At 45.1% G+C, this 14,888-nt stretch overlaps 1 protein-coding gene across 1 annotated transcript in view; it reads left to right on the top strand.

Moving 5' to 3' along the window:
* The window catches only part of LOC126235710 (protein yellow-like), a 78,797-nt gene extending 68,819 nt beyond the window's left edge, over positions 1 to 9,978 (top strand). Inside the window, exon 6 of the mRNA XM_049944472.1 lies at positions 6,184 to 9,978. Within this exon, the coding sequence (XP_049800429.1) occupies positions 6,184 to 6,346 (163 nt within the window). The 3' untranslated portion in view covers positions 6,347 to 9,978. The remainder of the gene's footprint in view (positions 1 to 6,183) is intronic.
* The last annotated feature ends 4,910 nt before the right edge of the window (positions 9,979 to 14,888 follow it).

Here is a 14,888-nt window from a genome sequence, read left to right as displayed (position 1 = left end):
CGACTTCTAAAACCCAAATAAAACCTTTTGTTGCGCGAAGCTCAGTTAAATCAGCTCTCGTGATCTTTCCACCGAGAGGATGTTAACGCTTCTGCACGCCCTCTTCTGGAAAAACGTGCCGTAACGATTCGAGATTAGCACGCAAACGCAATCAGCGTGGCTGATCTCAGGTCCGAGTAGCAGTTTCGTCGACAAAAACAACAAAACGCGCAATTATGTGGCGGTAAGTCGCTGAGAGGGGGGGTGGAGAGGGGGAGCTTAGAGATGGGCCTGGGTGACCCCGAGGACGAGTCCGTCGTCCTCGCAAGAGCCACGCCAAGGGCGACGGCTGGCGCGGAAATTCCGCCGTTGCTTCAGGGCAGCCCCACGGCGAAAGTTGACAGCGTGCGTGCGCATCTCTGCAGCACGCACGCACCTCTGACGTTCCTGTCATGACGTCACCGTCTGTCCTGCGTGGCTGACGCGAGCCTATCGCCTGCGCAGTTCACTGTCCGGCACCAGTCGTGGCAAGGCGAAAAATTCGGGCGGAAAAGTTTCGGCTGGTGTGAATCAATCGTACAGTGCCGGGTGATCAAAAATAATGTAGATAGAGAGGCACAAATTGACAGACATACTTGGAATGACATGGGGTTTTATTAGAACCAAAAAAATACTAAAGTTCAAAAAATGTCCGACAGATGGCGCTTCATCTGATCAGAATAGCAATAATTAGCATAACAAAGTAAGACAAAGCAAAGATGATGTTCTTTACAGGAAATGTTCAATATGTCCACCATCATTCCTCAACAATAGCTGTAGTCGAGGAATAATGTTGTGAACAGCACTGCAAAGCATGTCCGGAGTTACGGTGAGGCATTGGCGTCGGATGTTGTCTTTCAGCATCCCTATAGATGTCGGTCGATCACGATACACTTGCGACTTCAGGTAACCCCAAAGCCAATGATCGCACGGACTGAGGTCTGTGGACCTGGGAGGCCAAGCATGACGAAAGTGGTAGCAGAGCACACGATCATCACCAAACGACGCGCGCAAGAGATCTTTCACGCGTCTAGCAACGCTTTTTTTTTGTTCTAATAAAACCCCATGTGATTCCAAGCATTTGTGTCAATTTTTACCTCTGTGTCTACATTATTCCGTGGTTTATTAAGTTTTCAAATTTATACTGACTTTTTGATCACCCGGTATATTAAATCTTAAAATTGTTAAACTTACGCTGTACAAGGAATAAATTTCGGAACTGAAGAGGAAGTTTAATGTAACGTAACGCTTGGCGGGCGGTACAAAATGTAAGCTGTTCTCTAACATAGCTCAGAAAGTCAGAAGGATCATGAGAGCGAGATGCAGAGAGGTTCCGATAAGATTGACACAAATAATTATCGACACCTACAGTATCGATATCGACACCAAGGTTTGATAATTTCGTAGTACAGTGTGTTTCAAAAAGAATTACCTGATTTTGTACAGTAATAATTACGAAACATGGGACGTTCTGGTAAGGAAATGTGTATTGTTTGAATGGGTGTGGCCTAAAGTTTCAGAAAATCGCCGTTAGATGTCAATCAATGCGTCTTCTCACTTTGCAGTAAGTCAAGAGTAAGATGGCGTCCGCTCAACAGCAGACGTTTTGTGTGCTGCAGTTTGCAAAAAGCGAGTCAGTGAGTTCGGTCCTGCGCGCTTTTCGTCGGTGTTTTGCCACTGATCCGCCAGCGCGCAAAAACATTTGTCGTTGATATAGCCAATCTGAAGAGATAGTATACTTGTGCGAAGATCGACCTCGCACAGGAAAACACAGTGACTGGAATGACCTTCCTTCGAATGCTGAAGAACTGGCTTTTTTCACTTCAGGAGGACTCCGATGACTTCATTTTCCAACAACGTACGTCAGGCTCTCAATGACACTTTGCCTCGATGCTGGATAGCCCGCTTGGGATCCCGAGATACTGCCCTTCATTCTTGGCCTCCAACATCGCCAGGCAGGACCCCATGCAAATTTTTCTTGTGGTAATATGTGAACGAAAGAGTGTTCATCTCCTCTTTTACCTCGTGAGGTAGAAGAAGTGAAGAAAAGAATAAAAACGACCATAACTGCTGTAAAAGCAGATACATAGTGTAAAGTTTATGACGAATTTAGCTATTCTCTAGATGTTGTTTATGTTGCTGGTGGTGGGCACATGAAGCATTTGTAATAGAATAGATAAAACTTTAAGATTTTGTGGGTATTTTGCAATCCACCCCATGTTTATAGTATGCTTTTATCAATAAATAAGGAGTTTTGAAATCAGGTCAATCTTTCCGAAACACCGTTACTTGAGACATATCAGAGTATCGGCATGTTCTGACATCAGTACCAGCTATAAGGAATGCTATGGAATGTTGTTTTATTTACATTACAATGCTTTTCGTAACTTCCAGAAAGATTCGGCTTAATATTGTTGTTAAAAAAAATCGCACATTCCTTTGTTTCTTGTCTTCTGAGTTCAGCGATTGTGTGTGGGGTTCTTGCATCTTTGGGTTTACGTCCTCCCATTAATTTTGGATACGTGACAGTGATTTTCACAATTTTCTGTTAGCGTCTCTTTAAGACTGTCGCTAAAAAAATATGGTGCTTTTTATTTTTCATTCATTCCATGTCTTCTGCAATGCAAACCTTAAGTTCAGTGAATTTGTGTGTGGTGTTTACATTCTCATATTTATGTCCGCCTGCCATCCAGAAGTTAACTGCTCAGATAATTACCCACTAGTTCTTACTTTATTGCAGTTTAAATGTCAGTCAGTGTTTTACACTTTACTGTAAAAGTAGTGTCATATGTGACAAATGTGGATGTCACCATAGGTTACTAGGCATGAACGCTAGCCTTTACACCACGACAGAACTATGCTAACATTGCTGCATGGATTACAAAAGTCCAGCGCCCTCCCCAGCACAAACTTCAATTCGTGTTTTCAGCTTATTTCCCCCTTCTTAGATCGTCGCTGTTATCAAGTGACGATCCAAGAAGGAGAAAATAAGCTGAAGATATGAATAGAAGTTTGTGTTGCAGAGGGCGCTGGACTTGTGTAGTCTGTGCAGCGATATTAGCCACAGTCTTGCCAATAATACACTAATGGCCATTAAAATTGCTACACCACGAACATGACGTGCTACAGACGCGAAATTTAACCGACAGGAAGAAGACGCTGTGATTCGCAAATGATTAGCTTTTCAGAGCATTCACACAAGATTGGCGCCGGTGACGACACCTACAACGTGCTGACGTAGGAAAGTTTCCTACCGATTTGTCATACACAAACAGCAGTTGACCGGCGTTGCCTGGTGAAACGTTGTTGTGATGCCTCGTGTAAGGAGGAGAAATGCGTACCATCACGTTTCCGGCTTTGATAAAAGTCGGATTGTAGCGTATCGCGATTGCGGTTTATCGTATCACGACATTGCTGCTCGCATTGGTCGAGATCCAATGACTGTTAGCAGAATATGGAATCGGTGGGTTCAGGAGGGTAATACGGAACGCCATGCTGGATCCCAACGGCCTCGTATCACTAACAGTCGAGATGACAGGCATCTTATCCGCATGGCTGTAACGGATCGTGTAGCTACTTCTCGATCCCTCAGTCAACAGATGGGGAAGTTTGCAAGACAGCAACCATCTGCACGAACAGTTCGACGACGTTTGCAGCAGCATGGACTATCAGCTCGGAGACCATGGCTGCGGTTACCCTTGACGCTGCATCACAGACAGGAGCGCCTGCGATGGTGTGCTCAACGACGAACCAGGGTGCACGAATGGCAAGACGTCATTTTTTCGGATGAATCGAGGTTCTGTTTACAGCATAACGATGGTCGCATCCGTGTTTGGCGACATCGTGGTGAACGCACATTGGAAGCGTGTATTCGTCATCGCCATACTGGCGAATCACCCGGCGTGCTGGTATGGCGTGCCATTGGTTACACTTCTCGGTCACTTCTTGTTCGCTTTGACGGCACTTTGAACAGTGGATGTTACATTTCAGAGGTGTTACGACCCTTGGTTCAAATGGTTCAAATGGCTCTGAGCACTATGGCACTCAACTGCTGTGGTCATTAGTCCCCTAGAACTTAGAACTACTTAAACCTAACTAACCTAAGGACATCACAAACATCCATGCCCGAGACATGATTCGAACCTGCGACCGTAGCAGTCGCACGGTTCCGGACTGCGCGCCTAGAACCGCGAGACCACCGCGGCCGGCTACGACCCTTGGCTCTACCCTTCATTCGATCCCTGCGAAACCCTACATTTCAGCAGGATAATGCACGACCGCATGTTGCAGGTCCTGTACGGGCCTTTCTGGATACAGAACATGTTCGACTGCTGCCCTGGACAGCACATTCTCCATATCTCTCACCAATTGAAAACGTCTGGTCAATGGTGACCGAGCAACTGGCTCGTCACAATACGCTAGTCACTACTCTTGACGAACTGTGGTATCGTGTTGAAGCTGCATGGGCAGCTGTACCTGTACACGCCATCCAGGGTCTGTCTGACTCAATGCCAGGCGTATCAAGGCCGTTATTACGGCCAGAGGTGGTTGTTCCGGGTACTGATTTCTCAGGATCTACGAGGTGTGGCTAGAAAAAAACCGGACTAGTACTGGTGAAACAATAAAACGAGTGCAATAAGGCTGAAAGTCGCGTGGCCTGTCACGTGACTCTTGCTCCGCCTACTGCTCGAGTTTCATCTGCCTCCTGCACTCAGTCTGCCCGTGGCGCCTGTTTTAAGTAGTTGACGTTTTGTCTCTGCGTCGGAAAATGTTGAGTGTACAGAAAGAACAGCGTGTTAACATCAAATTTTGTTTCAAACTAGGAACATCTGCAAGTGAAACGTTTGTAATGTTACAACAAGTGTACGGCGATGATTGTTTATCGCGAACACAAGTGTTCGAGTGGTTTAAACGATTTAAAGATGGCCGCGAAGACACCAGTGATGACACTCGCACTGGCAGACCATTGTCAGCAAAAATTGATGCAAACATTGAAAAAATCGGTAAACTTGTTCGACAAGATCGCCGTTTAACAATCAGAGCAGTGTCTGAGTTAACAGGAGTTGAAAGTGTTAGGCAGATTCTTCATGAAAGTTTCAACATGAACAGAAGGAACGCCGAAGGATGATTTGTTCTGACATCCTGGAAAACATTGAAAGTGATCCCACCTTCTTACAAAATGTTATTACTTGCGATGAATCGTGGTTTTTTACTTACGATCCCGAAACTAAACGCCAATCGATGCATTGGAAAACTCTTGGTTCTCCACGACAAAAAAAAGCACGAATGTCAAAATCGAAATTCAAAGCAATGATGATTGTTTTTTTTTTGACATCAAAGGGATTGTGCACATTGATTGGGTACCAGAGGGACAAACAGTGAATCGGCATTACTACATTAGCGTCCTGGCTACCCTACGTGAGCGAGTACGGAGAAAACGGAACGATTTGTGGAGAAAAAAGTCATGGATCCTTCACCAAGACAATGCCCCAGCTCACAGTGCGTTGTCAGTGAAGACGTTTTTGGCAAAACACAACATTCCCATCTTAGATCATCCACCCTACTCACCTGATTTGGCCCCCTGTGACTTTTTTCTTTTCCCTAAAGTCAAGTCAGCTTTGAAAGGAACTAGATTTGAGACTGTTGAAGCAGTAAAAGAAAAAGCTACGGAAGAAATGTATGGACTTACCGAAAATGATCTGCAGCATTACTATGAACAGTGGAAAATTCGTATGGAGCGGTGTAGAGACCGAGGAGGAGAGTACATTGAAGGAGATAACATGAAATTGTAAATAATTGTAAATAAATGTTTTTTCCAGCATCAGTCCGGTTTTTTTCTAGCCGCACCTCGTATGCACTGAAATTGCGTGAAAATGTAATCACATCTCAGTTCTAGTATAATATATTTGTCCAATGAATACCCGTTTATCATCTGCATTTGTTTTTGGTGTAGCAATTTTAATGGCTAGTAGTGTAATTAACATTCCTGCTTAGTAAGCAAGGAGACCTGGGTTCGAGTCCCGTGCCGTGACAGAAATTTTAATTCATTTCTTCAGATTCCGTCATTATCATAGATAAAGATGAGACTCAAATGTCTCGAGGAAAATGTAATTGTAAGATGTGTGAGTGCGGTGTGTGAGTGACACCTCGGTTGGCTGCCCGCAGGATCCTGGCGTCGCCGGTGGACGACCTGGTGCGCGGGACGAGCTGCGCGGTGCAGCGCCAGCAGGCTGCGCGGCCCCAGCAGCAACAGTCGCAGCAGCGGCCGTCGTACGGCGGCGGCCCCAGCGGCGGCTACTACGGTAGTGGAGGCCTGCTCTTCCAGTAGCGGGCAGCGCGCCAGCTGGCTACTCGTACAAACACTGACCGCCATCCCCTCTGGCTGCGGCGCGACACGCGTACTCGCTGCGCCCACGGTGTCAGCCACAGGCGCTACCCGGTGATTTCACTCACAGAAACCACGGCCTCAGCCCCGCAGAGTTGAAGCTGACGCAAGGACTTTCCGTGAAAGTTCGAAGCTCCACCTTCTCATTTCACCCCTTCATTTACACAAAACCGCTACATTTTCAGTGTGTAAGTTCAAGAAGGACCGGCGTTAACAACTCGACTGTCTGCCTTCTTCTAAAAACAGGGCAACATTCAGAATGAGATTGCCCTAACACAGAGCGTAAAAGACGAAAGCATCCCTAGAATTTCACTTCAAATCAGAACATCGATTTATACCCTGTTTACTCTGTACCCAACTTGGAAGGAATGTCTACCGACAACCTTTTAGTGGTGTTTTCAGGGCTGTATGCTGACTGTTTTGATACGAGAAGTCTAGCTTTCCTAATCTTATTTTAGCCTCTCTTTTCCCGAGGGTATTTGTGAGACAGTATTCAGTCCAACGGCATGACGCACAGAAGAACTTCTCATATCATGTATCTAGATGCCACACGGTGAAGAGTCGGTGATGTGCAGTATCTCATCGCCACAATATGCATCACTGCCCAGGGTAACTCCTAAACATCTTCTCGGTGTCTCATGAACTGAGAGCACATCACGCTACTGATGGTGTAACTTCACAGAATGAGGATGTTCACTACAGATCAGTACATCGATTTATAACACACTATTTACTCAGTACCAACGTGGAAGGAATGTCTACCGACAAACTATTAGTGGTGTTTTCAGGGCTGTGTGCTGACTGTTTTGATACGAGAAGTCTAGCTTTTCTAATCTTATTTTAGCCTCTCTCTTTCCGAGGGTATTTGTGAGACAGTATTCAGTTCAGCGGCACGACGGACAGAAGAACTTTTCATATCATGTATCTGGATGGCAGACGGTGAAGAGTACGTGTTATACAGTTTCTCATCACCACGATATGCATTACTGGCCACGGTAAATCCTAAACGTCTCCTCGTTGTCTCATGAAATGAGAGCACATCACGCTACTGATGATGTAACTAAAAACAGGGCAACATTCAAAATGAGATTTCCCTAACCGAGAGAGTAAAAGACAACAGTGTCCCCCGAATTTCATTACAAATCAGTACATCCATTTATAACACACTGTTTACTCAGTACCCAACTTGGAAGAAATATCTACCGCCAAACTTTTAGTGGTGTTTTCAGGGCTGTATGCTGAATGTTTTGATACGATAAGTCTAGCTTTCCTAATGTTATTTTACCCTCCGTCCTTCCGAAGATAATTTGTACGACAGTATTCAGTCCAACGGCACGACGGACAGAAGAACTTCTCATATCATGTATCTGGATGCCAGAGGGTGAAGAGCAGGTGATGTAAAGCTTCTCATCGCCACAATATGCACCGCCGCCCAGAATAAATCCTAAACGTCTCCTCGCTGTCTCATGAACTGAGAGCACATCACGCTACTGATGGTGTAATTTCTCAGAATGAGGATGTTAAGCTACGCTACCACCATAGTCCAATTCCAGAGCAGTAGGCTATTTGTTTTGTTTTTTTTTTAATTCCAGTCGTCGATCACAAAAAATAGTCATCAGACTATCGGTTTTTGCCCAGAGTGACCATCTTCAGGTCTGAAGAGACTAGCAGATTACCATATTATCCTAATACGATTAAGCCGAAGTGGCATGGTCAAAAGATACAAACCAAATTAGCTTGGCATCATTGAACAAATATAATAGTGTAGTATAAACCACACTACAATGACGGAAGAATCATAATGCGAACGGTGCTGTTGTTCACATCATTTTAGGATAGTACAAAGCTTCTCTGTTTTAATCAGATCGTCATTATGGACCGAAATCCATAGTCCGATGATATATTTTTGTGATCGTCAAGTAGAATAAAAAAAAATTCTGTACTTTCGCAATCACTGGCTTTAATCACGACCAAGTCGCACCTTCTGAGGCCAGTGCGCTACATTCCGCTTCTAGGTTCTTCCTCCTCCTTCTTCCCTTCATCATCGCCATTGACAATGCTAGAAGATGCACCTGTAACATTCATCAGTGCTCAAACGGCTATTCATAAGACGTAGCACTCCAAACTTTAACGAAGAACAAGTGCCATTCACTCGAAGAAGCAAACCTTTCTCGATCAAATGGCTAAAACTGTCCTTCAGGATCTCTGTGCCGCAATAATATGACACGACTTTACATTTTGTCGAGTAGTTTCATCATAAGGCGTTGGATAAATAATATCTTTATGACTGCGACAGCTGGAGCTCGACATCAAAACATAAATCAACCTTTCATTTCAAGTTCTGACAACAGAAACTTCATGGACCTACATACCGATAACCAAGCCCACAAAATAGAAATTACTCGACAGTTGCAAAAGCTGCTAAATATGGCGCCCACACTTCTCTTAGAATGCCGTTCAGTATCTGCCCTGTCATTCTGTGGATAATTTTGCTACTGATATGGAAGAAAGTCTTGTCCACTTTTCCATCGGATAGTAATTGATATGTGTATAAGCTACCAGTGATCCAATCCAGTGTTTCTCTACCTGTTACAAAATGTAACACTACAGCATTCAAAGTCCTTCAACAAATATAACATGTAGTTTATGAACGGAAGTAGAACTATAAGTTTTTTGCACTATATATGTGACTGATGTACTATACACCGAAAGTTACAAGGGAATATTCAAAGAAATCCCCACTGTCTAAGAAGGTTTCGTGGATGTACGTTAGACCTTAAACTCTACTGTTGGAGAATGTCCTTGTATTGTTTCTATAACTCATCAATAATTAGTCAAACATTTTTGTTGGAGGATTGCTGTCAAGCTTCAAAACTTTTCATGCACCTGTAATTAACACCAAAGTGGTTTATACATGTTCCAGTCTGTCTATAAGCTTTTTCAACAGCAGTGATTGGGTTTAGAAATAAACCAATCCGGGATGTCCAAAACGTAGTAGTTATTCTAAATGGGTACAGGGATTTATGTGAAACCAAAAATTACGCACTTTACCTCACCTATAGACTCACAGATTTTGCCCATTCCTTCCAATACTCCTCATTGCAGATATGAGGTTTTTTTCATTGTTTACATCTCGTGTACCATGAATTTTTATATATCGATACTTTAAGGCAGTTTTGCTTCATAATACAATTCATACCACCCTCATTGCTTAATAGATCTTAGTACCTCTGATGAAAACAGTACTCAGTGTAACAAAACTGTGTGTTGGAGGTCATGACAAGTACCAAAGTGCATCATCTTCAATATTTCGTCAGACTACCATTTTTCTCATACCTTTTACAGTGAAGTAATTTATCAATGTAATATTTATGTATCAATTACCATTCGTGTATCATTACATTTTTTTGTGTTTCTCATGCAACATTTAAGCACTAAATCAAAAAGTACAAGCCACCTTTATATATGCATAATGCATACACTGCTAATCATTTAATAACATTTGAGTATTTATTTATTTTATAATAATGTATCTGGTTGTCATCACCAATAAATATCTAATATTCCTAAAAATACCTACAGTCCATGTCTGTGAAAATCCATTTTTGTGCATAAGAAGAAATACTTATTGAGAACATGTACAGCGACACGTTACCCACCAGGGCTATAAGAGGAAGTCGCCTTTTAAGTACGCTTTCTAGGGTATTAGCCAAGTCTAACACAAGGAAATAATAAGATAGTATCGCAGGGTATCCCGTAACCGTAGATGACGAAAGAGACAAAACGGAGGAACAAACTGTTCGTCGACGTTTATAAACACAGTTCACGACATGTTTTACAGCCTTACAAAAGCATTTAAACCGAAAGGAGGGGCGCAGTGGCCACAGTGGATTCGTATTCTGGAGGATGGCTTTTCCGATCCACGGTTGGTCAACAAATTTTAGTATTTCCTTGGTTTCCTTAAGACTCTAAACTCAAAACCCAGAATAGTTCTCTTCAAAAAGGAAGCGAGCAATTCTCGCCGTTGACTGGGCATTCATTGCACCCTCAAAAATATTGTAGTAACATAAGATTACTGGCAAAACGTGACAAATTTTTAAAGTCCACAGTTTAGTCCTCTGCTTTCACAGCTCTCCGTAAAGTGGAGGTTGTTGAGAGATCTTCATAGGCCACTCTACTGAGACGAGCTGTTCAATCAAATGTTCGGGAAACCTTTTGTTTATGTGTTGTCTCACATTACCGCTTTATCCGGAAGGACACGTCCGTACAGAAACCATGTAGGGAAGTGCCTTCCGATTCAGGAAGTATGAAAATTGTTTCTCTTGCAGTACGTTAAGGCAAGAAGCATCCTGCATTTTCCGGTTGTGGGAGAGAAGAAATAGACATGACATGTGGGCTTCACATGAGCGAATAAGTCGATGAGGACTCTCTGCTGTGTGTTCTGACAGTTGGCATCCCAGAAAATATGATGGTTAGTCACTGAACAAATTACTTCCATGAAAAAATGCTTGTTTGGTGAATCTAGTTGATCATCTATATACACTCCTGGAAATGGAAAAAAGAACACATTGACACCGGTGTGTCAGACCCACCATACTTGCTCCGGACACTGCGAGAGGGCTGTACAGGCAATGATCACACGCACGGCACAGCGGACACACCAGGAACCGCGGTGTTGGCCGTCGAATGGCGCTAGCTGCGCAGCATTTGTGCACCGCCGCCGTCAGTGTCAGCCAGTTTGCCGTGGCATACGGAGCTCCATCGAAGTCTTTAACACTGGTAGCATGCCGCGACAGCGTGGACGTGAACCGTATGTGCAGTTGACGGACTTTGAGCGAGGGCGTATAGTGGGCATGCGGGAGGCCGGGTGGACGTACCGCCGAATTGCTCAACACGTGGGGCGTGAGGTCTCCACAGTACATCGATGTTGTCGCCAGTGGTCGGCGGAAGGTGCACGTGCCCGTCGACCTGGGACCGGACCGCAGCGACGCACGGATGCACGCCAAGACCGTAGGATCCTACGCAGTGCCGTAGGGGACCGCACCGCCACTTTCCAGCAAATTAGGCACACTGTTGCTCCTGGGGTATCGGCGAGGACCATTCGCAACCGTCTCCATGAAGCTGGGCTACGGTCCCGCACACCGTTAGGCCGTATTCCGCTCACGCCCCAACATCGTGCAGCCCGCCTCCAGTGGTGTCGCGACAGGCGTGAATGGAGGGACGAATGGAGACGTGTCGTCTTCAGCGATGAGAGTCGCTTCTGCCTTGGTGCCAATGATGGTCGTATGCGTGTTTGGCGCCGTGCAGGTGAGCGCCACAATCAGGACTGCATACGACCGAGGCACACAGGGCCAACACCCGGCATCATGGTGTGGGGAGCGATCTCCTACACTGGCCGTACACCACTGGTGATCGTCGAGGGGACACTGAATAGTGCACGGTGCATCCAAACCGTCATCGAACCCATCGTTCTACCATTCCTAGACCGGCAAGGGAACTTGCTGTTCCAACAGGACAATGCACGTCCGCATGTATCGCGTGCCACCCAACGTCCTCTAGAAGGTGTAAGTCAACTACCCTGGCCAGCAAGATCTCCGGATCTGTCCCCCATTGAGCATGTTTGGGACTGGATGAAGCGTCGTCTCACGCGGTCTGCACGTCCAGCACGAACGCTGGTCCAACTGAGGCGCCAGGTGAAAATGGCATGGCAAGCCGTTCCACAGGACTACATCCAGCATCTCTACGATCGTCTCCATGGGAGAATAGCAGCCTGCATTGCTGCGAAAGGTGGATATACACTGTACTAGTGCCGACATTGTGCATGCTCTGTTGTCTGTGTCTATGTGCCTGTGGTTCTGTCAGTGTGATCATGTGATGGATCTGACCCCAGGAATGTGTCAATAAAGTTTCCCCTTCCTGGGACAATGAATTCACGGTGTCCTTATTTCAATTTCCAGGAGTGTAATCTTCACTTAAAAATACGCAACAGAAGTTAGTATGGATGCTGGTTATTAACACTTTGATCTGGTGCATACTATTAATAGAGTCATTCTCGTCTGAATGGCGTTGTGGTGAGCTTTCAGATCTGACGACGAACCTACGAAACAGAGAGTTAGGGTTTTAATCCCAAACACCTCTTAGTGGTCTTCTAAAAGATCTGTTACGTACCAACCCTGTTTCATAAAACTTGTTCACCACGTGTGTGCTATACAACTACTAACGAGTTTTGGGAAATCCTTGGCATTCCTCGTTAGTTTCTTCGTGACGTCGTATCGACGGTGGTTTATAGGCGACCTACCAAGACCTCCAGTATACACTTAATAGGACATTCGGGACAAGTCGTCGGCTGATCCGTCGTCTGCTTCTGTCCGTCCCCATCTTTGGAACGAGTAAATTCCCGGAAGATTCCCCACTTTTAATGTTTATATTGCGTCATCTTACTACAGAGCGCAAGCTGCTGAACGATTTCCGCGAGGACTAATATTCCTTGTGGCCTTTTTATTGAAGGTTTCGAAGCATCTGGATATCTGCAGTGAGTGAATGAGGTGGAAACTCCCCTGTGTGCACAGACCTGAATATTATCTTTCGGACGAGCACGTTTTGTATAGAATTCAGGAAAGTTGTCCAGAATGTCAACCGCTGCTGGGCAGTGTGTTACCCACAAAACCGGTAAAAAATCCCAGTAGGCATCTTGCGTCTCCCCTCCATACTTGTCAGACGTGCTTTGAAGTGACTCGGTTGGTCTGAAGCATCCTGTAATGAGCAGACACGGTCAGTACCCCTGTCTGTTCGGCATGGCACGATTTGACGCGGAAAGCACACGTATATTCCGCAGCGTTATCCTGAACCACTTTGGTTTTGGTTGGTTGGTTTGGGGAAGGAGACCACACAGCGAGGTCATCGGTCTCATCGGATTAGGGAAGGACGGGGAAGGAAGTCGGCCGTGCCCTTTGAAAGGAACCATCCCGGCATTTGCCTGGAGCGATTTAGGGAAATCACGGAAAACCTAAATCAGGATGGCCGGACGCGGGATTGAACCGTCGTCCTCCCGAATGCGAGTCCAGTGTCTAACCACTGCGCCACCTCGCTCGGTACTTCGGTTTTGTACCGAAATTTCCACGATTTTATTTCCTGGTTGTTACAAACATTAGACTTCGCGTTCGTACATTCCTTCTGATGCGTAACAATCCGGTCCAGAGTTACACTTCATTACTTATTCGTGAGACAGTGATCCACAACCATGTTTTTCCCCGACAATATGAAAGTTTTTAGACACACTCTTATTCTTTACGCGGAAGGCACAGACACACTGGTCTTATCAGGTTCAAAATGGCTCTGAGCACTATGGGACTTAACATCTGTGGTCATCAGTCCCCTAGAACTTAGAACTACTTAAACACATTGGTCTTATCAGGTTCAAAATGGCTCTGAGCACTATGGGACTTAACATCTGTGGTCATCAGTCCCCTAGAACTTAGAACTACTTAAACCTAACTAACCTAAGGACATCACACACATCCATGCCCGAGGCAGGATTCGAACCTGCGACCGTAGCAGTCGCGCGGTTCCGGACAGAGGGCCTAGAACCGGAGACCACCGCGGCCGGCGGTCTTATCAGGGTTCAATTTAAATGTGCTTGGTTCCTCCTGAGCAGCAGATAGAAATTATTCTATTGTTTAAAAACAATCTGTGCAGTCCTCAGTTCAGATAACATTCCTTGAAGGTCTGATTGTTTGTGAACGCTATCTGATTGAAATTATCCGAGCACCCCTGTGTAATGCAAAATTACGTCATGCGTAACTGATCACTAGAAGTCATTACAGCCGGCACACCAATATAAAAGGATGCGGGGAGTTTATATTTTTTGTGGTAAGGTCTTATAGGACCAAACTGCTGAGGTCATCGGTCCATAAGCTTACGCACTACTTAATTCACTACTGGCCATTAAAATTGCTACACCAAGAAGAAATGCAGATGATAAACGGGTATTCATTGGACAAATATACTATTACCCTCCTGAACCCATCGATTCCATATTTTGCTAACAGTCATTGGATCTCGACCAACGCGAGCAGCAATGTCGCGATACGATAAACCGCAATTGCGATAGGCTACAATCCGACCTTTATCAAAGTCGGAAACGTGATGGTACGCATTTCTCCTCCTAACACGAAGCATCACAACAACGTTTCACCGTGCAACGCTGGTCAACTGCTGTTTGTGTATGAGAAATCGGTTGGAAACTTTCCTCATGTCAGCACGTTGTGGGTGTCGCCACCGGCGCCGACCTTGTGTGAATGCTCTGAAAAGCTAATCATTTGCATAACACAGCATCTTCTTCCTGTCGGTTAAATTTCTCGCCTGTAGCACGTCATCTTCGTGGTGTAGCAATTTTAATGGCCAGTAGTGTATATCTGCTCAGTTCCTCTTGGACAGCAGACAGAAATTATTCTAGTGTTTAAAAATACTCTGTGGAGTCCTCAGT

This window comes from Schistocerca nitens, chromosome 2 (assembly GCF_023898315.1).
Source record: "Schistocerca nitens isolate TAMUIC-IGC-003100 chromosome 2, iqSchNite1.1, whole genome shotgun sequence".
Taxonomy (NCBI): domain Eukaryota; kingdom Metazoa; phylum Arthropoda; class Insecta; order Orthoptera; family Acrididae; genus Schistocerca; species Schistocerca nitens.
Note: the sequence above shows the minus strand (reverse complement) of the source record. Positions and strands in the feature narration are given on the sequence as shown.